Here is a 27,004-nt window from a genome sequence, read left to right on the forward strand (position 1 = left end):
CCGCCTCCCAACAGTGGGGGGGAGGGTGACGTGCACTAAATATAGACTTCAAGGACTCGCCCGGGCGAAGATTGCCCGCGCCGGCTGCTTGGGCCTCACGGGAGGGACGAGGCTGCAAGAGGGGGCCCGTCACCTCCGGCCCTTCCAGGGGTGCGGCGGGCGGTGGAGGCTGGAGGGAGATTTGGAGAGCAGGCTCTCCGACGAGCGGGGTGGCAGTTGTCCTGTGCCACAAAAGGCAGTCGCGGCGCGGAGGACGCCTGAGGGTGCCCTAGGAGCTCCAGGAAGAGTTCTGGGCTCCCGCGTCTCTGCAGCGTTGCAGCTCAAAGCGGGATGACCCAGCTCCGTGCCTATGCCCAAGCGGAGGCAACTTGGTGTACTGGAATGACATTTTTGTGAAGATCATTAAATTCAGTTCTGCTCTAACTTCTGTTCACTCCTTCGTGCACACGGTCTGTGCATACGCGTGCATCCAGGCTCTGTTTCGGTCTGTATACCCCGGAGCTCACGGCTTGCTCGCTGTTTGTTGCAGTGGGGTTTTTTCATTTCTAACAAGCTCCAAAGTGCTGGGGGTGCTGCGGCTCCCAGGACTATACTCAGAGTAATGAGGGCCTGAGACTTTCTTAAGTGCATCAAACTTTGAAAAATACTGATTCATGTGCTCGGGTGTCCTTTATTTATTCAGGGTCAGGCCACCGCCTCCCCAATGGACTTGGGTTTGGAGGGGAGGAAACACAATTGTGCTCACTTCCCCCAGCTGTGCACACAACTGCCTTCCTGTGGAAGGACCTTCTAAGTATCCCTTGCAGACCCAGTTCCCTTCCTAAAGGAGTGAGTTTAATGGACAGAAAATGATCTACATGTGAGGGGAGTGGGGACTCAAGAAAAATGGTCCACAGTGTGTGCGGTTTGAGGAGCTGTAGCTTAGGGTGTCCAGGGAAAACTCCAGCCTTTCCTGAGAGAACTCCATCCCAGCCTGGGTCACAGAAACAGCCTGGAGTGGACTCCTGTCTTCTAACTGCTGTGTGACTGGGATCAAGGTAGGACGGGGTGGGTTTTCTTCATTCATTCAACAAATATGCATTGAGTGTCCAAGCAATGAACAAGACAGACTCAGTCCCAGCAAGCTTGAGACTCAGTCTATGGGCAAGAGAAACCTTAAGCAAATACGGGTATGATCAATGACTGTATTTATCACAGCTGGGGTGAGGCTCAGTAAGAAGTGGAGGACACCTTAAAGACACATTTGAGGGGCTCTGTACCAGTTAGGGTATCATCTTCACTGATGTAACGAGGTCCAAACTGGGCTAAAGTGCAGAGTGAGAGTTGGGGGAAAACGAAGCGAGTGTTTATGTAAGAGAGTGCTATGGGTCAAATGTGTCCCCCAAAAGTTCATGTATTGGAGACGACCTCCATTGTAAGAGTTAAGAGAGTGGGAAATCCTATTATGGTAATTGAAAAACTGGGTCTTTTAAGAGGTGACTGGATTGAGAGGACTGTGCCCTGGTGAATGGATTGACCCATTCATGGAGTAATGGGTGGTCATGGGAGTGGTTCTGATGGCTTTATAAGGAGAACAAGTGAGAAGTTTAGTTCTCTCTTGCTCAGCTCATTCTCAACATGTGATACCCTGTGTGGCTGTAGAGATTTCCCACCCAGAAGGCCCTCACCAGATGTGTCCCCTGGACTTTGGATTTCCCAGCCTCTGAAACTGTAAAAAATAAATTTCATTCATGTATAAATTACCTAGTTTCAGGTATTCTGTTATAAGCCACAGAAATGGACTAATACAGAGAGGAGGAAGCATTCATTTATTCAACATATATTTATTGAGCACCTACTATGTGCCAGGCAGTTCTAGCACTGAGCATCCAGAGAGGAATGAAACAGTCTTCCTGGAGTTCTGAATGTACAAACTTTAGGGATGGGAGGGTGCTTGGCATGTCAGTGTTGGAGGAATCAAAAAATCAGTGTGGCCACAGCACAGAGTGAGAAGTGGTGGGTGGGACCTGACCACACAGAGTTGTAGGACACATTTATGAGGTTACTCTGCATTGGTTTGGGATTCTGGAAGGCCTCTTAGCCAACCACCAACCAAGCGCCTCTGCTTGTGGTTACTTAGGACTACTTTCTTTAAAAAAAAAAACAGATTTGGTTTTCCTCAAACTTCCATCCAGTCCCCATCCTAAGCTTTGTGATGTCAAAAGAAGCCAAAACTCCATCATCAGGTCTTGAAGGACCCAAAGAAAACATTGAGTCCAATCCCTTTATTGTACAGATGGGAAGACTGGGGCCCAGAGAGGGTGACACTCAGGGTTGCGATACTTGACTATATCAGATCCTATTGGTACCCCCCATATCCTTCCACCTACCTGTCCACCTGCAGACAATTCATGGACATGCCTGTCAGCTTCCCACATCACTCTAAGAGCTTTGGGGCAGTCAGGGAATTGATACCCCCAGAAAGGACCGCCCCCCTGCCAATGGGACCAGAGTTCATGGTAAGTACCCCATTTTTTTTACTCTCGATGGAACAACTTGAAGGCATGTTCTAATCAATACCATCTCTCAAATGTCCCGAACAAGACTAAGCCTTTGTTGCCCATAGTGGTAACCTCGCATTAACGAATCCTTTATGGCTTTTTGACCTCCTCTTTTTCACTTCTCTACCTCCTCACTATGCTTCCTGGGATCACCTCACAAACTACTTTCCTCCCAAATCTTTGTCTCAGGGTAATCAATAGGGACTGGGACAGGGACCATGGCAGAACCAAAACTTCACGTCTCCAGACTCCTAGGCCAGTGTTCTTTCCTCCACACCAGGGTTTCTTAGCCTTAGCACTATTGACATTTTGGACAGGATAATTCATTGCGGTGGCTGATTTGTGTATTGTAGGATGTGTAGCAGCATCCCTGACTTTTGTCCACTAGATGCCAGTAGTTGTGAACAATCAAAACTGTCTCAGCTTTGTCAAATGTCCCCTGGGGCAAAAACACCCTGGTTGCTCCACACCAAGCTGTCTCCCTTGTCAGGTCCAGAGAAAGAATTTTAAGCCCCAAGATTCTTTTCCCTTCCCTATCTTCAGATCACATAAATGAAACCACTGGAATTTACCCCAAAAATCCTTTATTAGAGATGAGTGAAATAACAAGTCTGAGATGAACAAAACCGACACTGGAGGCTCAAAAGCCAACCGTGTTCCTGTAGGACCAAAGACCAGTCGGGTCTCCAGGTAAACAGCCCAGCCGCCCAGGCCAGACCGTTGCACTGGTCTTTGGCACTCTCTGGTCTCCCCATCCCTACCAGGGCCCAGGACCCAGCGACCACAAAATCGAGATGTTAGTGGCTGATGATGGCTTAGGTGTATCTGCGTTCTAATCAGGCTGAGCAATGGTGCAATTTCGAGCCTGGGAAGGAGAACCTTGAAGTCTCTGTCCTCCCATTCCTATCACTCTCCTTTCTCCTTTTTGCCCTTCACTCCCCTGAGGCTGGAAGCCTCCTGAGTTAACCAAGAAAAGGAGGAGAGAAGTGGGGATCAATCATCCCAGACTATTCCTTTCCTTCCTGCTAAATCAGAAGATTAGGCAAACATGTGTGTGAGTCCTCCTCTACTTCCTGGCTGGGGAAATTAGGAGAGATCCCAGGGAAGGCTGTGCTGTCCCTCAAAAGGAGTGACATTCATAATATTTATTTAATAGTCAGTACAGCATGGATACTGACTGACCAGAATGGATATGGGCTGTAGACAACTTCAGTGGTCATACAGGTATAAACAGCTGATTGTTGCTCCTGCCCCTGAGCCCAGAACTATCCCCTGGAATATGGCCCAGCTCACTCCCAAGCCCAACCCTTGCCATCAGCTTTCCAGCAAGGGACCACAGCTGCAGGGTCCTTGTCTTATGTGGCATCCACAATGTCTAATAGGTCTGGACATAGAGTTGGAATTCAATAAAAGAATACTGGACTAATAAATGGCTGAGAAGACAGTCCCTAGTCTGGCAGAGTCCCTGATTTGGATGTGGAGAATGATGATGGAAGGCTGGTGACCCATGTAGAGCCTCCAGACTGATGGGAGAAACACAGTCCTGGTCTGATGAGGGACTGAGAGTTCTGCAGCTGCAGCTAGCTCAGGAATGCTCAGCTCCAGCCACAGGGCTTCCTTGCCCATGGGAGGTGATTAGATAGAGGAGAAAGAACTGCCGTCAGCCCTAATATGGAAGGGCCCATTGTCCTTGGTGGGAGCATGGCCCATGGCAGGAAGGCCAGCCACAGAGGCACAAGGGACAGAGAGAGCAAGACCCAAGAGAATGAACGCCTCAGCTCCCCAGTCTTCTGGGCTCAGGTCTCAGCTCTGAACACTGGGGTCCAGCATGGGGCACGCAGGGGTCAGCAAGGAGCTAGTCTTGCAAAAGTTGCACTGAACTTGCTGGGAGAACCCCAGCCCTTGAGCCATCTCCTTCAGTGAAGCCAACCTGGGGAGAGAAGGATGAAAGTGACATTTTCTAAGCACCTACTATGAATCAGGTGTTTATCTCACTCAGTTTCACAACTGTCCTATTATGGGTAGATTAAATTATTCCCATTTTACGGATGATAAAATTGAGGCATGAAGAAGTAAAGCCACTTGCCCAAAGTGTCCTCACTGTAAAGCCTGAGCTTTTACTATCATACATGCCACAACAGGCATTAACTAAAGACCGGGAGATGGATTTTCAGGGCAATAGCGGAACCTGGATGTAGATACAGATTTGTATCTCGTGCCTGACTTTGATGGACTGAAGATGACAATTCCCCAGAGAGACCAAGTTCCTGCCCCTGCCATCCCCCACTCACAGCACAGCACAACCAATGCCATCCCTGAGGAATCTATAGGAAACAAGAGATAAAGGAGGCTTCCTTCCCAACACAGCTGGCTCTGATCTTTGCCCACTCCCAGGTTCAACAAAAGACATCTAATTGTTAGAGACTTTGTGATCAGTAGGGAGAAGCTGGATTAAGAATAACAGCTCTTGCCCTGTCCTTGTCACATCCCTCTATGCCTGGCATCTGGAAGTACCCTCAGATTCCAGAAGACTCCTGTACAAGGGGAGAGTTAGGGAAACCAAGGGCTGGTACACAGCCACCCTAATCCTGCCTCTTCTGAGTGACTGGCCTGGCTGACACAGCTCTGCTCATCCTCTCCTGGGTAGCAGCCAGAGCTTGGGCCTTGTCACCTCTGCCTCCCTCAAGGCCTGGGCTCTACTTAGCTTCACCCAGCTCTGGGCTAAAATGGGAAAGAGGAGCACCAGGACAGGGACTGGCCAAACCGTGGCTGCCTGGGCACATATGTACCCCAATCATGGAGAGAGGTCTCTCACCCCAATGGCCTACTCTTGACTGACTCTGCCTCCCAGACACCCTGCTACCACCCCTCAAACCACAACCCTGGAGCTCCTACCGGCATGTTCCTTCTGGGCACAGGCTGCCTGGCTGAGAGACCGTCTTCTAGGCTCCGGCCCCCCCGCCGATAGGAGCGAGTGCTCTCGGAGCTGGAAGGCAAGGAAAGGCCAACATGACCCTGGTGCCCAGAGAGCCCCTCAGAGTGGGGAGAAAGGGCTCAGGAATAGAGCGGGGATGCGGGCTTAGGATGGTGGGTAGACAGTCAACAAGGCCCCCAGGCTGGGTCTATCCCAGGCCCAAGAGGGCTCTGGGGATATCCCCAAGTCTTCTTCTCCCCAAACCCCAGACTGAAAGGGTTTGCAAGGAAGGGAGAAAACTGGATCCTGGGTTGCAGGAGGAAACAAGCCACACAGGTGAGGTGGGGCTAAACCTTTTCTACTCCAGCTTCAACAGCCAGGGTCCCCGGCTCCTCCCCAGGTCTCCAGGCTGGACTTGGGAGCAGGTGTGAAGGGGGAAAGGGTCCGATCACCCTCCCCGCAAGGTCCAGCATTTCTGCAGAAGGCATGGGCTCCAGGGCTAGAACACAGCCCAGTCTTTAGGCAGGTATTATTTAGAGGTGGAGAAATACATGGATACTAAGAGAGGTCAGGAGACTTGTCCAGGTTGCACAGCTGGGCCCTCACCAACCTGAACCTAACAGGGGGATAGAACTCTGCAGGGGTGGTCTCAGATGTCAGGCTGGGTCGGGAAGTGCCTGGGGGTTCCCGAAGGCCCTCCTCAGAATTTGGCAGGGCTTGGCTGGGACTCCCGGGTTCCACAGGACTTGTGAGGCTGGAGGAGTAGGAGGCTGGACTGCTCAGGCTTTCAGAAGCCTCAAGGGGCTCCAAACTCAGGCTGGGGACTTCAGAACAATCTGGAATCAGAATAGATAAAGCCTGTCTTTATCACTTACTCTGCTTAATTTTATTTCATTCATTTATTTTTTTGGTGGCTGGCGGGTATGGGGGTCTGAACCCTTGACCTTGGTGTTACAAGGCTGCGCTCTAACCAACTGAACTAACCAGCCAGCCCAGTGCTCAGTTTTAAAGCAGTCTTTGACCTCTAGGATCTATTATGGTTCCCTCCCAACTGCCCACTCCCCAAGGCCCCCCAGCATTCTCCTTCAGCTGGAGCATTCACGCACAACAGCCAGGGCCATGTAGACATTTTTTTGCTTCTGTGCACACCCTCTCCTCAGTCTGGACTCTCCTGTCCATTCCTCAGGCTCAGCTCAGATGCTACCCCCACCAGGAAGCCTTCCTAAACCACCTCCCATTCCCAACAGAACATAGTCCCTCCCTCCCCTAACCTTCCAGAATAAGCTTGTTCATTCATTCAACAAATAGTTCTTGAAAACAGCCAGGTTCTGTGCTAGCTGCTGGAGAAATAGTAGCCAACAAAATACTCAAAGTCCCTGTCCTTTTGGGATTTGCATTCTATATCACACTGTGCCTTGTATTATAATGAAATGCATTCCAGTTTTTATCTCCCCCACTAGACTGTGTCTTAGTAGCTTTCAAAGGACTCAAGACACAGTAGATACTCAATAACCTCCTCTCTCTGTTTATTTAGGTGAAGCACTGACAAATTTGGAATAAGACAGACCTGGGTTTGAATCCCACATGGAGATTTATTAGCTGTGGGATCTTGGGCATGTTACTTAACATCTCTGTCCCTTTACCTGTAAAGGGAAGATGATAACCCTGCCTGAGAGGTGACTGTCCGAGCATAAAATAGGTCATCAATGAATGCTATGATGAGCATCTCTCTGGGCAGCCAACCGTACCTCCACTGGCATGTCCCGCACGCCCATGGACCACGGTCCGAAAAGAGTTTTTCACTGGCAAAGGTGGGGGACAGTCCTCATTCTGGCTCTGAGGGGTGGCTGGTCCCAGGCAGGCGATAGTCTCATAGGTCTTGTTGCTGATGTCCAGCCTCCCACCGGCCCAGCGGGCCTGGGCTGGGGGCTTCAGAGGGCAGCGCTGCTGAGACAAAAGTGTGGAAAAGAGGACAGCCTGGTTCCTCCAGTTCAGCCCTGCCCCTCCCCACACCAGGTTTCATATGTCTCTTTCCTCTTGCCATCTAGAAGCCTGAAGGGGCAGGGGCTAGGACGCACCTTCTCTTCCTCATCCTCCTCACTGTCAGAACCAGGCTCCATGGAAATTCCCCAGGGGTAGTCCACGTGCAGAGGGAAGGCAAGGGTCCCAGCTTGGGCCTGCTCCAGCTGCCAAAAACAAAGGCTTGATAGTTCAGAGGGTCAGGGGCTCAGCAGGGAGAGAGAAAGGATCAGGGGACTCCTCTTCCTCACCAGCTCCTCACACTCCTTGTGCTGCTTCTTCTTGGCTATGTCCAGAGCTGTCTCTCCTGCCTCGTTCACTGTGAGGGAGTAAAGTCAGGGGTCATGGTCAGGGTCAGAGACATTATAGCTTAGAGATTAGGACTGGCCTCTGGAATCAGAATGTCTGGGTTTGAATCCTGGCTTTACCACTTCTTGGCTTTGTGACCTTGGGCAAGTTACTTAACCTCTCTGGCCTTAATTGTCTCATCTATAAAATGAATATGATACTTGTAACTACCTGACAAGGTTGTTGGGAGGATCAAACTAATTATCGTGTGTAAAGCACTTGGCATGTTACTGGACACATGTTAAATAATAAATGGTGGCTATCATAATCTCTATTATTCAGATTATCCATCTAATATTTATTTGGCTAGGTACTTTCAGAAACATTATTCTATCCTTTCAGCAGGCCCACTAGGTCAGTGGTATTATTCCCATTTTACAGATGAGGAAGCTGAGGTTCAAGAGATGAATGACAAACCCCCAAGGTCACAGAAGTGATCAGAAGCAAGCTAAGTCTACAACCCAAGTCTGCAAAGTCCACACTTATTATCAGTGATCTTTGTCTGAGAAAAAGGCAGAAAGTCCCACGTGAGGGGCAGTCAGGAATGGGAGTCTGATGGAAGTGTTGGAGCCCCACCTGTGCCAACCAAAGCTCTCCCCTTCAGTAGCAGCTTGAGGCAGTCAGGTTGGTTGTAGAGGGTGGCATAGTGCAAAGCAGTGTTCCCATCTGCAGCCCTGGCATCCAGGTGACCCCTGTAGGTGACAGTGGGGGGTCCGGAGGAAAGGAAGAGAAACAGCCACGTGAGGGGGTCAGAGTCAGGGGTAAAAAGAGGGAGCGAAAAGGAGGGAGGAGAGTGGAAGAAGAGGAAGGAAAGAAGGGAGGGTGTGAATAGGTGGACAGATGGGCAGGGAGGTTCTTACCCATTCTGGATGATGAAATCCACCAGGGGCAGGGAGGTCTGGTTGGCAACTTTGACAGCCAAGTGCAAGGCAAGCTCTCCAGGTGCCTGAATACACATCCACCACACCTCTGAGTTTCCCCCCGTTCACCTGCCCCAACCCAACATTACCCTTTTGAACTCTTGCTGCCCCAGCACCCGATATGAAGCTGCCAGAACCCCTGAGAGATGAGACTGAATGGATGGAACCTCATGGTTGGGAGGAAGGCGAAGGCCCATTCTCTCACTGTTTCCTTCAATGGTTCTTCCTCCTCTGTCCTCAACAGAAAGCGTTTCTCGAACTTGGTTCTTGGCCCTGGGCTCCTCTCTCTGCTCCCACTGCCCCTGAGACCTCAACAACCTCATTCTTTCTGCTAGCACTCATGTATAGGCTGTACCAAATTCTTACCTAACCTAAATGCTGCACTCTTGCTGCCCACTGGACAGCCCACCACAATATCAAATAGCTCAAAGACATCCTATTTCAGATGTCCAATCAGTCTGCAACTCCTGTCCATTTACTCTTTCAAATATCTCTGATATCCATATCCTTTCTCCCTGCTCACATGACGTTTGTTATGGGAATAGCCAATGAGATGGCCTTCCCTGCTCTAATCAGACCTACTTGTAGCCATTTCCAAGGCTATTCAAGTAAAAAAAAAAAAAGAAATTCACATTTATTGTACACCCATTATGCACTAGGCCCTTTATATACATTAATTAGTTCTTACTTCAACCCTGTGGGTGCCGTTATTAACCCATTTTACAGATGAGGAAATGAGGCTCAGAGAAGTTAAGTAACCTGCCCTGGATCACACAGCTAGGGAAAGACACAGCCAGGATTCCCGCCCTGGCCTGCTTGACTGGAGCTGGGTTACTTCCTATTTACCTCTCTGAGGGCCAAGATTTGAGTGAATGCCAGAGGTGGGCAGAGGGGAGTCACAGGTAATCCTGCAGGAGAACTGGGGAGTGTGTGAGTGCAGGTGGATTATAAGTGGTTTTTGGAGGGGATTCTTACCTGCCCATCAGGCCCTGGCAGAGGCTGTCCGAAGTCCTGCCCACTAGCAAAGGCCTCCAGTACCGACAGGAAGTCCCTGTTGCAAATGGCTGTCCTGAGTCTCTGAGGATCAGATGTGGACTGGCGGGCAAACCTGTGTTCCACATACTTGGCCACAATGTAGTCCCTGCGGGTGCTCCTACCAAAAGCAACCAGGGGATCTCAGAGCAAGGACCATTTCCACTCAGCTGACCCCTGGAACCATACCACATGAAATACAGGTCTCCTTTTCCCCAGAATCACGTCCTGGAGACTACCAGATCTGAGACTCCCCTCTCCCCAGACTTCTGATCCAAGATCCTTCTAGACCCTGGGCTCTGGGGAGGCAGAATCTCCCAGCCAGAACACCCCTCCATCGGTGAATCCCCCCTTACATGTCACTCTCAGCTGAGGGTTTAGGGCCGCCATGTGAGGGTAGCTGGGCCTCCATCACCTCATTGAAGCACGTGTTTCCGATGTTTAAGGCCAGCTGGAGTCGAGGGAAAGTGGGGGGAAAGACCAAGTGGTTAGGACAGCGCTCCCTGGAGGGCTGAGCCTTCAGAGGCCCCATCCCTGACCACCCTCTTTCTGGCTCATCAGGATCCAGCCCACCTTGGCCCAGCCCCACCCCCAACGACCCTACAAGTTTGGACTAACCCAGTCAGCCCAAGCCCCGACCCTGATCAAACCACAACCCCAACTGTCCCTCTGGCCTCACCCCTGCCCTCACCAACAACTCGGAGGGGCCCAGCAGGTCTAAGGTGAGGGACTGCATGCGTGAGAAGCGCACGCCCAGCTCACGGTGGACACCAGAGCACTGGATGCAGGTGAGCACGCCCAGATTGGTGCTGAGCCACGTGGGGTCTGCAGAGGAGAGCAGCTTCTGCTTGGAGGTGTGACCTCTCCCCTCCACTTCCACCCCCCTCCCGCCCTGGCTCACCAGCCCAACCTGCAGCTCCACAATCGCAGCACTGGCCGTTCCCAGGCCTGCTCTTCACCTCGGCAATGAGCAGCTTCGTGAGGTCCTGGGGCTCCCCGTCCAGCCCGGCGCCCCCCCAGGACCCTAGGCTGCCTCTGGGCTCCCCGAGGAAGGCGCTGCTCAAGGCTTCATCCTTGCTGTTCTGTAGCACTGACACCCACCTGCCGAGAGTGTGTGGGGTGGGGTGGGGATGAGAGGCTGGGAAGAGATAAAGCTCCCCTGTCCCCACCCACAAGGGCGGCTGACAAGGCACTCACGCCTCACATTCATGTTCATCCTCTGCCTGGAAATGGTACGTCCGGTTGTCTGTTGGGGAGAGAATGGAACATCTGACCCACAGAAATCCTGGAACCCTCCACCCCCAAACTGCTGGGTCCAGATGGAGCTTTTGTCCCTGTGGGGTCAGACCCTCCCAAGCTAAGCGTGGGGAGGGTGAGGACAGTGGCTAGCAGCAGGACAGTTTCTCAGAAGTCACCTGCAGAGTAGGATCCCAACAAGCCTCCCTCCATGTGAAGCCCTCATTCCAGGCTCAGGGAGGTCTCCCAGGGCACAGAACCCCACCCAGCACAGAGGCAGCGTATCCCCCAAACCAACTGCCACCAGTCAACCTCCTGTCTGGTCCTCTGCTTCCCTTCTTTCCCCTGGCCCCAGCCTGCACCTGCTGCTCAGCTGTTGTGCCTAAGGGTCTTCTCTAATCACACCATGCCCCTTGCTTCAAGACCCCCCAGGGCTCCCTACTGCCAGAAAATAAGGCCCAAACCTTTAAGAGCCATTCCCAGTCCTCATCTCCCACCACTCCTATGTGAACCCTCCACTATGGCTGAGCTGACCAGACCCCCTCTCCCACTTCCATGCCTTTCATCATGCCAATCCTGTCTCCTGAAATGTCCTTTCCCAAACTCTACATTCTGTGTCCTTCAAGGCTAAACTCAAGTGCTCTTTCCTCCAAGCAGCCTTTCCTGATTCCCCACAGCAGGGCAGGCCTTGCCTCTCTCTAATCTTCCATGGGGCTATATCTGCACCTCTATCCTCTGGACATCCCCCCTCATCTTACAGTCCTGGGTCCCCACCTTATGCCCCTGCCAGAGAGCTCCCTTAAGATGAGATCTAGGTCTTTCTCTCCATGCCTGCCCTCACATAAAGCCTGGCACTAAAGGCTCCAAAGGGTGAAAGCAAAAAATTTAAAGAAATAATCATTCAAAAGCCAGATTACCCAAATTCATTCAAATATGTTTTACATAAATAATCACATTTAAAAAATTTTAATGTTTAATGTGCATTTTAATATTTAATGTGATGTGGTGTGAAGTCTCTAAAAAGAATGTCCAGGGCCTAAGGAGTCTTATGCCTGCTATAGCAGCTATTTGATGACCTGTGTGGAATTGGGCATAAAGCCCTAATTAAAGCCTCCTAGGGGCTGACAAGTCAGTTATAGGAGAAGGGGGCAGGGACTCACGGGTCACCAGGTCGAAGCACTTTTTCTCCTCAGGGTTTGGCCTCACTTGGCACGTCAGTAGCGTCAGCTTGACTGGGGGCCGGTTTATCTATAGCAATTTGGGGGTGGAAAATGTACATGTTACCCTCTGGGCCTCCCAAACTCTTTAAGCCTTGGTTTCCCAACCTGTTAAGCAGGCAAAATAATCCCGTTCCAGTTTATGTTTTCCCTCTCCCAGCAACTCAAAGACACAGGTATAGACAGAGACTAGGTTGGGGGCTTTGGATCCCTTCCTTCCTCCCCCAAGGGGTCTCCAGCTCCCTGGATCCAAGTTTGGGGGCCAGTCTTGGAGGGAAGGCTTGACATCTGTCTGCTCAGAACACCAGGGGAGAGGATCCACAGTGCCCTGAGACCCCACCGCCTCCAGGCCTCACCATGCTGTGTGAGATGGTCAGGCAGCCGTACTTGACCCCACACTTCCTTTTCTGCCAGACTCTTCGAATTCTAAGGCCCAGAGGGATAGAAAGACAGTGACCCAAGGCTCACACCTAATTCTTCTGTATCAGAAAACAGTCCTGGCCCCACCTGGATTACTTCTAGCCACATCTCTTTACCTCTTCCCTCCCCTGACTCCTACACCCTTACTCTCTGGGGCTCCCTTCTGATGGAAGAGACACAGTCCTGTCCTCAGGACGCTCCCAGTCTGATGGAGAAACAGACCCACTCTCTGGGAATCCTTATTCTAAGGGGACGATGTGACTTTGGCCCTCTGAGACCTTCTAGCCTGAGAGCGGAGACACAGCTCACAACCTTAGGGAGCTCCTAGTCTGAGAGGAGTAACAGGACCTTGACCACAACAGATGAATTATGGTTAAACTAAGCAAGATCAGTACTGAGATCCCAAAAATAAAATTTGTAAATCCATGATCCAAAACTACCTGACTCTTATCCCTTAAGAGTTAAATATTCACTGGCTTCTTGTTCAAAGTTATTCTTCTCTGATAAAATCTGATCGGTATGTAGAAACATGAATATATCCCATAAGGACTTTCGAATTTCACAGATTTTTTTTTTTTTAACTCCAGGGATCAAGGCACAGTTAATACTTTCATTTCTAGGCATATTCAGAATATTGTATAGGTCAAGAATTCTGAGGGCAGAGTAAATGCTCAGTAAGTGTTAGCTGCTGCTATTCTTCTTTAAGAACAACCAGTGACCTCTAGCAGAAGTTCACATGCTCAGGTGTCCTGGGCAACCCAGGATTTGATGATTTTTGCATTCCCAGAATAGAAGGTTCAGAACCCTCAGGGTCTATATTAATGATAAGAACAGTCGCTTTAGGCAGCTTCCCCAACCATGTCATTTACTAGCTGTGTGATTTTGGGCAAGTCACTTAACCTCTCTGAGTCACTTACCCATCACTTTTCTTGTACAGAAAGCCCACCTTCTCAGTCCCAAACTGCTTGTTGCCTTGGTGCTGGTGGATGCTGTAGCCACCTCCTGAGTTCTTCCTGCTCAAGTGCTCCTGTCCCACAGACATGCAAAGGAGACCTCAGGGTGTCTGGATGGGAAGAGCCCATTCTGCTCGGGGCTCACTCAGGGAGACTTCTCAAGGGGACCCTGTGGGGTCTTCCTTCTTTCCCTCCCTCCATGGCAGGCTGTGGGGGAGGCATTCCTTTTGGGATGATTCAGGGGCTGACCTCTCTGCTGTCAAGCTGCAGAGTCACTCGGAGGGAGTCCCGGAGCTGGGTTAGCTTCTGTAGCTCCTCCTCCTGGGCTTGACGCAGCTACGGTGACAAAGGACAGGACCCCATCACCAGCCAGCAGATTTGTCAGACACAGATCCCAAATCCAGAGCAGAAGGGCAATAGCCTCACTCTATGGGAAGGGGCCAGCTCTTCCACACCCACAGATCATCCCAGAGGGAAAGGGGGCTTGACCACATGCCCAAGGATGAGGCCCAACTTACTGCATGTACTGAGGCTGCCAGCTTCTCGATGAAGGGGGACAGGCTCTGAGCAGCCTTCCAGCCATCTTGGAAAAAGCTAAGAGGTCCCAGAGGCCAAACAAGGATCCAAAGAAAGATGAAATGACAGATGAAGCCAGAAGTATGGAAGAAGGTGCTCTAAGGATCATAGGCCACCTAGGGGCAGTATAATCTGATGGCAAGGAGCAGGCACTCCACAGTCAAGAGTCTCTGGGTTTAAATCCCTCTCACTTATTAGCTGAGTGATCATGGTAAATGAGCCTCAGTTTTCTCATTTGTAAAATGGGGACAATAGCAGTACGTGCTCCCAGAGGTACTGAGGATTAAGGGAGGTCAAATGTGTAAAGTACTTAGTGCCTGACACATGGTGAGCACTCAATAAAGAGGAGCTGTGAAAAGCATTGCCAACAAGGTCCAGACATTCAAAGAGATCTAGAGGGTCTGCCTGACCCTGGAGAGGGACCTTGTTCCATTACCTGAAGGGCTGGGGCAAGGACATGGGAAGATACCTACTTGTGCTGGGCATGGAAGAACTTGATGAGGCTCTGAAGGAAGTCAGGACCTTGCTTCATCTGGTTCTCCCCAGCTTTGAGCAGGTACTAGGGGGAGGGGAGGAAGAGGTATGATGTGAGCTGAAGCTGGATCCTGGGGACAAGGGGCTGCAGTCCCCATCCCAGGCTGGTCCTCTTGGCCATGATTCAGCCTTGGTGACATCCCACAGGGCCATCTGGCCAGGACCTGAGCCTGTGACTGGGCCCCCGGGGGTTCAGGAGAGGCAGAGAGGAAGACACATCCCACCCCCATGTGCACCCCAGAGCACCCCATACCTCACACATGTGTAGCTGGAAGACACGCCGCTCTCTCTGTGTGTCCTGGGTCACCTCCCCAGGGCTCCCTCCTGGCACCCTGGCCCGATCCCGCTCCTTCTCCAGCCTGGCCCTAGACGCCAAGGAAAGAGAGGCCTGAACAACTCTCGACAGTCCCTACATCCTCCTCTCTGGCATGGACACATGAGTGAGGGGGCCATGCAGTGCACAAGGCCCTGCTGTGTGCCAGCTGTGTGGTGGGGCAGGTACAATGGTGAACAAGGCAGATTCAGGGAACCCACAGGGTCGTGGGGGAGAAAGACATGAAGTAAGCCACAGCCATGCACAGAGCTATGGGAGAGTAAAATGGGGGCTCCAACCTAGATGCGGCTGCTCAAGAAATGTCTGAGCTGGAATCTGAAGCCTGAGAAGTTAACTTGGAGAAAGCAAGGACTAGGCATGAGGATCGGACCAGGTGAGCCCAGAGGCAGGAGGGATCGGAGCCACATGCAGAGAGAGAGGCAGGTGGTGCCAGCTGACATGAAGAGGGACCAGATCATGCAGGGCCTAATTCAGACTATGCTAAACTCCTTGGTCTTTCCCCCAAGACCAGTGGGAAAGATTTGAAGGTTTTTATGCAGGGCATGATGGGTTCAGATAGGACCAGGTGGGATTTGGGATGGCCAGTTCTGATTTGCCAAGAAGGGATTTAGGACCATGGGTTATAAGACCACAAAGAGCCTTCATTCTTCTAAGCTTCCCATTTAAAGCTTAGAAAACCTTTGTTCTGTTCTTTTTAAGTGGAGAGAGAGAGTGCTTCCCATCTCTGTAGCTAAGAGTAACCTTGGCCTTCCCCCTATGGATCTCAAAGACTGACTGTTTTCTCTCTTTGGGGATGGGTGGATCTGTGTGTAAATTGTTTCCTGGAGATCCCACACCCATCAGACCACCCACTCACAGGCAAGAGAGTATTTCCACATCTCAGGCTGGGCGCATGTGACCACAAATGCCATATAAAGGAGATGTCTTAGGGCCGGCCCATGGCTCACTTGAGAGAGCGTGGTGCTGACAACACCAAGTCAAGGGTTAAGATCCCCTTACCGGTCATCTTTTTAAAAAATTAAAATAAAATAAAGGAGATGTCTTGCTTAACAGTTCTGCTCCCAAGTAGGTGCCAGCCCTGAGCAGTAAGACAAAGGTAAAGTGGGACTGATACAGGCTCTGCTGCTTATTAGCTGCATGACTTCCCCTCTCTGCACTGCCTCAGTCTCCTCATCTGGAATATGGGGAGGCTTACTTTTCTCCAGATGAGTCATGGCATAGACAAGACTTAGCACACAGAAAACACAATAGCTGTTATTATAGGCCCTTCAAGGCCTCAGTTTTCCCATCTGTGAACTGAGGAAGCAATGGCCTACAATAAGATTTTAGGTCTCTTCTGGCTCTGAAATTCTGGGCCTTACTGAGGTAAGACCATGTATCCCATGTTTTTATATACAGAATCTGTCCCTGGAGACCAGTAGAGCAGCTTCTCAACCTTGGAACTACTGACATTTTTTCCAGATAATTCTTTGTTGTGAGAAGGTACCCTGTGGTTTGTATGTTTAGCAGCATCTCTGACCTTTATCCACTAGCTGCCAGGAGCATTCCCTTAGGTGTGACAACCAGACTTTGCTCTAGAGCAAGGCTCTGCAAACTTTTTAAACTTTTTAAAAGTCTTCCCAGAAGTTTTTTGAGACTCCAACTGTGTGTTTGTTTAAAGGTGGTGGAGCTGGGATGGAGACTGACCCTGTGAACCGGGCCTGGGGGTCAGAGCAGATGCTTTTTTGAGGGATCTGAGGATGAGCAACAGAGAGGGGAGGCAAAGGCCTAGAGTGTGTTAGCAACAACATGCCTGGCAGCTTGCTAAGGAAGGTGGGAGACTGAGTGGACAGATCAGCTGCAGTGGGTAGGGGGATCTCCCGGTGTACCTTGTTACCATATCTTTCAATAGTGAAAGATGAAAAATATGCTAAATGTCTATCAATAGGAAGTGGTTAGATAAATGCAAGTATAAGAAAACTATGTAGCTATTAAAAAGGATGGAAAAAATCTGTGTGTACTGACATGGAAGGACGTCTGCTCCAGAGTAAATGCACAAAAGGCAAGCTGCAATATAGTACAGTGGTTGGAAATGTAGATCTGGATTTAAATGGCAGTTCCTTCACTTAACCTTTACAAATCTTTCTAAGCTTGTTTCCACATTTTGAAAACGAGAATAAGAATGATACATAGTCCTTGGATTTTAGAATACATAGGAAACACTGAGGACAGTTCCTGGTGTATGGTAAGACCTTAACAAATGACAGGATTATGATGATGCTAATGATGGTAATGACGACATTCTGGTAATAACCTTTTTTTTTGGCGGCTGGCAGCTGACTGTTATAGGGATCCAAACTCTTGATCTTGGTGTTACAATACTGCACACTAACCAACTGAGCTAACCGGCCAGATCTATACTAATAACTTTTGGTGATTCATTTAGATAATTAATTTAGCATAGGGTACATCCTTATTTCTTGCTTTCTTTTAGTTCTTCACGTGAGTAGAGATTAAAGATGGAGCTACTTAGTTCAGGGTAAAGATAAACTGTGAAGTACTGTGCATGGCTTTGTCAATTACTTAGCTCTGTCCCTTGGCCTCAGCTATGATAATTCACAGAGATTTGCCCTACAAAGTCTGACAGTCATCCTGAGATGACCTGACACACCTCAAACCGATATCTGGAGAGTACTTCCCCCACTCCCCGAAAATAAAAACTCCCATTTCCTTCCTGTTCTCAAAGGATTACCAACGTTTTTAAAACATTTCGAATGTTAGGAATATTTTTATTTTCTTTAAGTGGAGTTGCAGAAGAAGGAATGAAATTAAATAGTGGGTGAAAAGTGCTTAAATGTCAGTTACTAAGAAAAGAGATAACTGCAGAACGGACTACAGCACGTCCGATGTTATTCACAGATGAAGATCAGGTACTCTTGGTGCAGTGAGGAGGGGGGTGGGAAGGAAAGGACTCAAAACAAATCAAGCACCTGCCAACCTTGAACCTTGAGCCAAGGCTAAGTGCCACCTCTCCCAAGATGCCTTTTTCAACTACCCATCCCTATTTCTAAACAAAACTACCTGCTTTTTCTGCCACCCTTGTGCTGATAGTATCGTTATGGCACTGTCACTCTGTATCTTAATTATTTATTGTATTTTAATTCTTTATTCTCTCTTGTGCCTTACAAAACCAGTGGGATCCACTTAGGCAGGGATTGTGGTGGTGTCTTTTTCCTCATTACTTACCTATAAATTGAGGATAATAATAGCACCTTTCCCTACCAGGTGGAATAAATCTGATAATGTAAAGAGTTTATCCCAGTGCCTGGCACAAAGGAAGCTGTAAATGAGTATTAACTGCTATTATTATTATTATTATTATTTTTAATGGTTAATTTTGTGCCAGGCATGCTGCTAGGCCCTTCACATACTAAACTGATAACCCCATGAGGCAGGAATCATTACCCCATTTTACAGATGAGGAGCCTGGGGCTGAGACAATAAGTCACTTGTCCAAGTCACACAGCTGTTAAGTGATGGAGGCAGGAATTGAACCCAGGTCTGTGTCATGCTAGAGCCTTGGAGACAGCACTGGTAACCAACAATGTGGCTCAGATTTGTTCCATCTCCCTTCCCTGCCTGGTTCTCAATAGCTGGTGACAGTCACACTGTGTCTTTTCTGAGAGATAAGAGTCAGGGACCATTTTACAGATGATGAAGCTGAGACTCAGAGAAGGGAAAATGACTCGCTCAAGACCACAAGCGGGTCAGCGAAAATGCTAGGAGCAGACATCTTGGATTGTGCCTCTCATTCTCTTCCTCATGCTGGTCCCAGTTTTGGTTCAGGGAGATAGCTAATACTGGTCAAACTGAAGTGCTGGGCACTTTGTATGCTTATTTCATCTCCACGTGGATCCTGCAGGGTATCACTGGCCCTGTTTTACAGATGAGGACACAGACCTGTATATAGAACAGCCTAGATAAACTTGGCCCCTGCACAGGGTCTGGGATGCCTTTCTCAGCAGCCCCATGTGGAGAGGGAAGCCTCTTCCTATATGAACAACCAGGGCTGAGGCTCTAAGTAATATTCAACAGATGCTCTCAGGGCCCTGGGCCCTTCCAGCTGCTGCCCAGACTGGTTTGGTAAAGATGAGGTGGGATTACACAGCAGCTTATGGCTCACTAATATCACGCCATACCTGCAGCCCTCATGAAAAGGAATGTACACAGTCACCTGTGCCAGGACATGTAGCTCAAACTATGTAGCTCCATGGTAGGAGCCAGGAGACCATGTAACATGGCAGAAAGAGGACCAGACTCAGAAACTCTGGGTTCTAGTTTAGGTCTTGTCAATACCTCGCTGAATAACCTTAGCCAAGCCCCTTTCCGCATCAACTAAAAGAAGACATTTCTTTAAATGAAATCTTATAGGAAAGCTCAATACAGAAATCTAATAAAACAGGGCCGACCCCGTGGCGCACTCGGGAGAGTGCGGCGCTGGGAGCGTGGCAGTGCTCCCGCCCAGGGTTCGGATCCTATATAAGGATGGCCGGTGCGCTCACTGGCTGAGCGCGGTGTGGCCGGTCACAAAAAGACAAAAAGACAAACAAACAAACAAACAAACAAACAAACAGACCTGCGTTCGGAAAGGTCAGCAGGGTATGGCTTATTCTTTCCATTGGTAGATGATACCCTGAATGCTAAGTCTTAATCAAAGTAACTCAGAAAGAAGAGGGCCATGTGGCCCCACAGCAAATCATAAAGACAAGGATAGCCTGTGTCTCCACCACCCGCCCCTGGGCCTCTAATGAGAGCAGATAGACACGCCCCGTCAGAGGCAAGGTTGAGGCCCCATAGGGATTGTTATGCTGCATCCACAGGCTTCATCACAGAATCTACGTCCATAGCTGGGATGGGAGATGCTGGTGGAGGGAGAAGGCATGGCCTTCCTTCAGACTTGGGGAGGTACCCATGGCTCTGGGAGCTGGAGCAACAATAAAAGCTCCAGGATCTACTTCTTGGAATTGATCCTACAGAAATAATTACAGGTGGGAGCAAATATTTAGTTCCAAGGATGCTTCCCCAATGATAGGGGTGGATTAAATACATTATAGATTATATATATGTTGGCACTGTGTACACCCATTTAAGGGATGTTGTATAAGAATATGTAATGATGTAGGAAGGTGGTCATAATGTATTTTTTTAATGGAAAAAACACATTACAACACAGTATGATTATTATGATCTCAGTTTTTTTTTTTTTTTTTTTAGAAATATTAGGTAATTTTAATAAAAGTCACACAAACTTTTATTAAGTGGGGGAGAAGCAAGATTTGAACTGGGTCATTCTAATTCCAGAGCCCATGCATTTATTTTTTTTTTTTAATTTTTTTTTTTTTTAATGCTCCCCATCACCAAAACCTCCCTCCCTTCTCCCTCCCCCCCCCTCCCCCCCAACAATGTCCTTTCTGTTTGTTTGTTGTATCAACTTCAAATAATTGTGGTTGTTATATCTTCTTCCTCCCCCCCCCCCGGTTTGTGTGTGTATGTGTGTGTGTGTGTGTGTGTGTGTGTGTGTGTGTGTGTGTGTGAATTTATATATTAATTTTTAGCTCCCTCCAATAAGTGAGAACATGTGGTATTTCTCTTTCTGTGCCTGACTTGTTTCACTTAATATAATTCTCTCAAGGTCCATCCATGTTGTTGCAAATGGCAGTATTTCATTCGTTTTTATAGCTGAGTAGTATTCCATTGTGTAGATGTACCACATTTTCCGTATCCACTCATCTGATGATGGGCTGATCTCAGTTTTGTAAAGATATTTCTTTATATATAGAAAAATAAATGGAAAATATGAATACTTTCAGGCTTGCAATTTAAGGATTTTTCTGCTATTTTTTTGGTAGCTCCACCTTACTTTTTTTTTTTTTTTTTTTTTTTTTTTTTGGCAGCTGGCTGGTACAAGGATCTGAACCTGTGACCTTGGTGTTACAAGGTTGTGCTCTGACCAACTGAGCTAACAGGCCAGCCCCACCTTTCTTTTTAAATGATAAAATTACAGTACTACCCATACCTTGTAAAAAAAAAATTCAAACAACAGAGAAGTATTAGGTACCCCCCCACATGACTCTAATCCTCTCCTAAGGATGATTGAAATTTTTTGTTCTTTTACTTTTCCATATTTTCTAAATTATTCATAACGAACATGCATTTCTTTGGCAAAATGCAAGACAAAACAAAATTTTATAAAGAAGAGCAAATGACACTCTGAGGTAGGGGCCTGGCTGGACACTGGCAGAGCACTGGGGCCTGTATAGAGTCCTCAGAAGGCAGGGTCTGAGGAGCCTCTGCTCAGGAAGAGTTGGTCACTGGGTGCCTGAGCCTCCTTCTGTCCCCATGAGGTCCCAGTAGCTGGTGAGAAATGTGTAGTATCCAGTGATACACACAGGAATCCTGGGTATGATTATCAACCCCCTTTCCTCCTCTATGTCCACTAAATGTTTATAGATACCACCTGCATTGAGGAATGAGGGGCAAAGAGCATGAACCCTAGTTCTGATTCTGCCTAGCTGTGTGGCCTTGGGCAAGTGACATAACCTCTCTGAGCCTCAATTCCTCCTCTGGTAATTGTGATACTAATACCTCCCTCACAGGGCTGGGTGACTGTAAGGATTAAAGGACTGGCACATGGAGGTGTTCAGTAAATGATGGCTCCTTTCCATCCCTGCCCACAGTCTCTGAGAGCAGCATCCTGAGATCCCCTCACAATTGCTCCCCTTTGGTGTTCTTGAGGCCCAGCCCCCAGAATCTGGTCAGGCCTGGGTAAACCACCTCCTGTAAATACCTCTAGAGAGAGGGATGCCATGCACTTCTAGGTGACAAGTCCCAGCAGCAAACACTGCTCTCCTGGACAAACCACCCTGGCTGTGACCACTCACATTTTGGCTTCATAGTCCTTCCATGCCTTCTCCAGCTGTTTTTTGGAATCCTGTGGTTTAAAAAAGAACAATTTGCCCAAAGGGAAGCCTGAGCTCTGGAATTAACAGTATGCTTTGCTACCTTTAGGGGGACCCTGCTCGACCCCACTCACATGCTCTCCTATGCTGCTCAGATCCATTCCCCAACCACCACTGCCCCCTGAGCCCTGACTGCAAACCTGCCCCCCAAATAGACCTAACCAACCCTCTTTCTCAAGGCTGAACCCCTTCACCCATCTGACCTGATTCTCCCCATAACAGCTAAGAATCAGTCAAGTTTGGTGAGTCCTGGCCTGGGGTATAGGGAGACCTTAGGGCTCTGCCCTGAGTCCTCTCTCTCAGAAGATGGAGATCAGCCATGAGGATGAGGATGGGAGGATGAAGGTCAAATTCCCCCCCTAACTTTATCTCACTGTTTTCTCCTGACTGGTACCAAATTATCCTAACTTTATCCCACTGTTTTCTCCTGACTGGTACCAAATTATCCTAACTTTATCCCACTGTTTTCTCCTGACTGGTACCAAATTATCCTCTTACCAGGAAGGGTATAAGTAAAGAAACATATGCACAGAGAGGCTGAGAAGTCTACCCCAGGACACACAGCAAGCCAGTGCGACCTGGCTTGCCTGGGCCCCATCCAGCTGGGCTGTTCACACCCTTCTGAATAGCCCTGACTTCCAAGGTAAAAAAGCTGCCTGTCTGGTTTGGGTGGTTTCCAGGCTGGTGTGCAGTCTAGGGCAGGGAGGGAACTCTCTGGGGGAGAACAGCTCCTCCCCTGGCCTTCTGGGGCAGACTGCCCAGGGAGATTATTCTGTCACCTTCTTTGAGCTCTACTCTGCATCCAGCCAGGGGCTGCCAGGCACAAAGAAAACAGCTCAAGTATGGGATTCAGGATCCCTGGATTCCCACACTGGCTCCTCTACTTCCTAGCTATGTAGACCATAAGCAGGTTGTTTAACTCCCTGAGCCTCACTTCCTAAACTGCAAATGGCAATGAGAGTATCTACAGAACCTACCTCCTGGGGTCACTGTAAGATTTACACCAGATATTTCACATAAGGGACCTGGCAGATAGCAGATCAGCCGTCTTAGACTGACCACAGAGCCAGGTGTTCCAGTCCTCCCAAGGGCAGCAGTGTGGGGTTAGCACTCCCACCAGGACAGCCCCCTCACTTCACCTCTGCCTTCAGCCCAGCCCACCTCCCCTCTGGTCTCCTGCCCACCCCTTTCTCACTCTATTCCAACACCACTCCCACATGAAAACTCACCTGTCGCCCGTCCCTCAGCTGCCCCTTCATCAGACTGTCCAGGGGGAAAGAGACAATGTTGTTCAGATTCTGAACCTGGAAAAAAACAGAGACCCCCATCCATGTCTTGGGTGACTGCCTGTCTAGCCCCAAGGGGCTCATGGTATAGTGAAGCAGCATGAGGCAAAGGAGAACGATGGGGATAAAGGAAGCAGGGGAAAGAAAGAAATGGAAGGGGAGGGGGGATCACAGGGGGGGAGTACAGGGGGCTCGGAGTCCACTCCAGCCTCATCGCCTCACTGCTCCAGGAGCACCCCCCAGTCAGTCTCACCCTTGTTCTTTGCCAGAAGCCCCTCTCTTCCCCTTTCTGACTCTCAAGTCCATCTGTAGTGCACATCTGTTGTTTTGGTCTGGCTAGCTCCTCCTCTTGCCTTCTAATGGTAACAAAGCCCCCTATCCTGTGGGGAACCCCTTCTCTGTGGTCAGATGGGGCCAACACAGGAGTCAGATCTGACCAGAGCACCCCATCCCCAGGCTAGAGTGATGAATCAGGAATGGTCACATGACCCAAGTCAAGAGCCTCCCTAGAACTTTTCTGCCTAAGTGTGGGAAGAAGACTGTGTCTTTCTTCTGGTAAGATGTGCATCCGGGCCTGCTGGGCTGTCTTGTTCACTAAGCAGAGACAGAGGAAAACCATTTAAAACAAAAGGAAGGAGCCTGTAGCCAGCTTCCCCATCACTGGGGACAATGAATTCCTTTGTAAAAAATTAACCTAGTTTGAGTTGGGTTTTTGTCATTTCACAACCCCAAAAGGCCTGTGTAACATTTCAACCCACCTTTCTTTCTTTCTTTCTTTTTTTTAATAAAAGATGACCGGTAAGGGGATCTTAACCCTTGACTTGGTGTTGTCAGCACCACACTCACACAGTGATCTAACCAGCCATCCCTATATGGGATCCGAACCCATGGCCTTGGTGTTATCAGCACCACATTCTCCTGAGTGAGCCATGGGCCGGCCCTCAACCCACCTTTCAAGGTAGCTTGGGTGTCCCATTCTCCAGAAAGCCTCTCCTGACCACTCCTGCCCCCCCACCTATGCTGACCTTCCCTTTTCTGAACCATGGCAGCACTAGACCCTGACCCCCACACCTGCTGGGTCCTCACGTTTGTGCCATGCTGCTGGTATTGCCTGACGTTGCCCCACACCTCAGTTCTTGTCTCCCTGCTAGACTGTGGCTCTCTGAGGCAGAGACTGACTCTTTTCTGTGTCACCAGCCCCTGGTACAATCAATGCCCATCAGAGAGTAGATTCTCAGGGAATACTAGTTTGACTAAAACAGAGAGAGGAGAGGCAGAAGACAAAGAGCGTATGAGCAGAGGTCATGGCAGTGGTGCTGCTACAAAGGCAGGAACCCCCAAGTCTGTCCCTCTCTTCTCCCAAAGCTCCTAAATGACACTAATTCATTTGAGCTCAAACAATGTTAAAGGCCTCTACAAGCAGGACAGTGTACAAGGCATGAAGAGAAGTATAATGACAGCAGACGGCAATATTAGCCATCTCAATATTTACTGAGCACTTACACTGGAGGGGGCACTTAGCTTGCTTAATCCTCACTGGCACTCTGAGGGTGGGTACTGTTATCATCCCAGTTTTACAGATGACAGACTTGTGGACAGGCAGCTTCAGTGACCTGACCAAACGAGCAGCAGGGCAGGGATTCCTAGGCAGATTCTCAGCCCGAGGTTGGGTACTCTACCAGTAAGCACACTGCCTCACGGAGATGATGTGGCCTCTGCCAGCCAGGGAGGACACTGGGCAGGGCTGGAGCCATGCGGGTCGGTCCAGTGCCACAGAGTTTGGAGGGAAAGAGGAGGCTTTCCTGGGAGCAGTACAGCCAGGCTGTGCTCACACTCCAGGGCCAGACACCCTGAGTCCAAACCCAGTGGGAGAACCTCACACAGCTGTTTAACCTCTCTGTCCTAATTTCCCAGCCTGTAAAGCAGAGATAACAGTAATACCAATGCCACACAGCAGTTCACCAGGAACATGTGAAGTGCTGAGAGCTGTGCCCATGTGGAGAAAAAGCTGGTATGACGGTGTGGCCTCAATGTCAGGACTTGACGGCCAGGGAGGAGGCAATCACCAAGGAGGCCATCAGGAAGCAACCTGAGGATACTTGTCTGTGTGTGGGGGCTGACCGGCTGGTGGAGGCGAGGGCAGGTTCTGGGATATGAGGACAAAGCAGATGTCGTTGGGAAAGCAGAAGATGAGGGAGTGAGGAAAGGCAGTGGCAGTGATGGTGGCAGCAGCGCTGCTACAAAGGCAGGAACCCCCGAGTCTGTCCCTCCCTTCTCCCAAAGTTCCTCCAGGGGACCCTCCCTCACATGGGGCTCTCCCCTACGGTAAGACCCCCCTTCGCTCCTGGATGAAGAGAAAGAAGAACAGAGACAGAAGAGTTGGGCAAGCAGTCAGAGAAAGGAAGAGAATGTGAAAGGTGGGTCAGAGCTAGAAAGGGACCTCAGGTCATGTGTCAGAGGTCAAGGGCAAACTAGGAAAAGGGAGGCAACCGACCCTTTCCCAGTCAGGTTCTAAGACCACTAGATTTACCCTGAGCCTAGGCTGAGGGCTGGTTGAGGAAGGAGCAGGGGCCTCACCAGGTTCTTGAAGAGTGCAGCCACCTCACGGGTGAACACAGCCAAGTTCAGGAAGCCTGTGGACAGCTCATGGCTGTTCTGGGACAGGTGGCTGTTGCCTAAGGACTCCACAGCCTCTCGGTACTGCTCCTCGTTCTCCACATGGCCTGTGGGGGTAGGGAAGGGAGCTAAGAGTTAGCCCCTGGCTGGAGCTGGGAAAGGGGCTAATCTGGCCAGGCTGGGCACCAAGCAGGCTCACTCACCAAGACCAGAGCTGTGGATCGCCCGCACAGTCTTCTTTATTCTCTGCAGGATGGCTTGGTCTCCTTCCAGGATCTGGAAGCAAACGCAGACAGAGGTTCAGACATGCCGAGCTGGGAAGGGGTCCTTTCTGCAGGAACCCTGACTCCAAGATCCCACTGTCCAAACACTGTTTTGCTGTCCTCTGGAACTCCTCCCTGGGTCTCCATGTACCTACCAAACACAAACAGACCATCCTCTTCCACCTAGACCACCCAGGAATCACAGACCAGTCACACCACTCCAGGAAGATCACAGACTATTCTCCCAAACACCAATGCAGGCCAAGTCAACATAGCAATTCAAAGGTCTGTGGCAGAGTGGGGTGTGCCAGACCTGGGTTTAAATCTTGACTCTGGCACTAACATGTGTGTCAATCTATACAAAGCTGTTAACTTCTCTGAGCTTTGAGTGCCTTGTCTGCAAAATGGGGATGATACTGTGGACTCATGGAGTTGCTGAGAGGATTAATGATTTGACAAATGTGTACAAGATGCTTAGCAAAAGACCAGAGGAGAGGACATGGACATCTTTAGGATCCCAAAAGACACAGACAGAGGAACAGTTGTTTGCCAAATCCCAGGCTCAATAAACAGTAAGTGAGGATGAGGAGGAAGAGGGTGGGATACCGTGGGTGGGCTGTGAGGGGTTGGAAGCTTTCAGATACCTGGGTCTGAGTTGATGAGAGAAGGTAGAAGGATGATAATATCCCCCCTGCCCACCAGCCACTGGGGAGAACTGGTGGGATGATATCAGATAACCCAAAGCCCAGGGGATGCAGAACAACCATCAGACTGCGGGAAGGTCCAGAAGATATGATG

General features: G+C 49.6%; 1 protein-coding gene across 2 annotated transcripts in view; it reads right to left on the minus strand.

Annotated features, from left to right (window-relative positions):
* Window positions 1–3,107: 3,107 nt before the first annotated feature.
* Window positions 3,108–27,004, minus strand: part of ASAP3 (ArfGAP with SH3 domain, ankyrin repeat and PH domain 3) — a 42,419-nt gene continuing 18,522 nt past the window's right edge. Inside the window, exons 2-25 of one of the 2 annotated variants that reach the window (XM_063104418.1) lie at window positions 26,147–26,219; window positions 25,905–26,050; window positions 23,271–23,345; window positions 21,964–22,013; window positions 14,963–15,074; window positions 14,649–14,734; window positions 14,118–14,193; window positions 13,849–13,935; window positions 13,564–13,673; window positions 12,583–12,652; window positions 12,170–12,257; window positions 10,971–11,019; window positions 10,684–10,874; window positions 10,465–10,598; window positions 10,130–10,224; window positions 9,717–9,894; window positions 8,682–8,767; window positions 8,398–8,513; window positions 7,725–7,792; window positions 7,533–7,640; window positions 7,203–7,398; window positions 6,065–6,290; window positions 5,436–5,526; window positions 3,108–4,470 (exon numbers count right to left, since the gene is read on the minus strand). In XM_063104418.1, the coding sequence (XP_062960488.1) occupies window positions 4,396–4,470; window positions 5,436–5,526; window positions 6,065–6,290; window positions 7,203–7,398; window positions 7,533–7,640; window positions 7,725–7,792; window positions 8,398–8,513; window positions 8,682–8,767; window positions 9,717–9,894; window positions 10,130–10,224; window positions 10,465–10,598; window positions 10,684–10,874; window positions 10,971–11,019; window positions 12,170–12,257; window positions 12,583–12,652; window positions 13,564–13,673; window positions 13,849–13,935; window positions 14,118–14,193; window positions 14,649–14,734; window positions 14,963–15,074; window positions 21,964–22,013; window positions 23,271–23,345; window positions 25,905–26,050; window positions 26,147–26,219 (2,586 nt within the window). In that variant the 3' untranslated portion in view covers window positions 3,108–4,395. The remainder of the gene's footprint in view (window positions 4,471–5,435; window positions 5,527–6,064; window positions 6,291–7,202; window positions 7,399–7,532; window positions 7,641–7,724; window positions 7,793–8,397; window positions 8,514–8,681; window positions 8,768–9,716; window positions 9,895–10,129; window positions 10,225–10,464; window positions 10,599–10,683; window positions 10,875–10,970; window positions 11,020–12,169; window positions 12,258–12,582; window positions 12,653–13,563; window positions 13,674–13,848; window positions 13,936–14,117; window positions 14,194–14,648; window positions 14,735–14,962; window positions 15,075–21,963; window positions 22,014–23,270; window positions 23,346–25,904; window positions 26,051–26,146; window positions 26,220–27,004) is intronic. The other variant, XM_063104419.1, reaches the window with a different exon arrangement.

The sequence above is a fragment of the Cynocephalus volans genome, chromosome 8 (assembly GCF_027409185.1).
Source record: "Cynocephalus volans isolate mCynVol1 chromosome 8, mCynVol1.pri, whole genome shotgun sequence".
NCBI classification, from domain to species: Eukaryota; Metazoa; Chordata; class Mammalia; order Dermoptera; family Cynocephalidae; genus Cynocephalus; species Cynocephalus volans.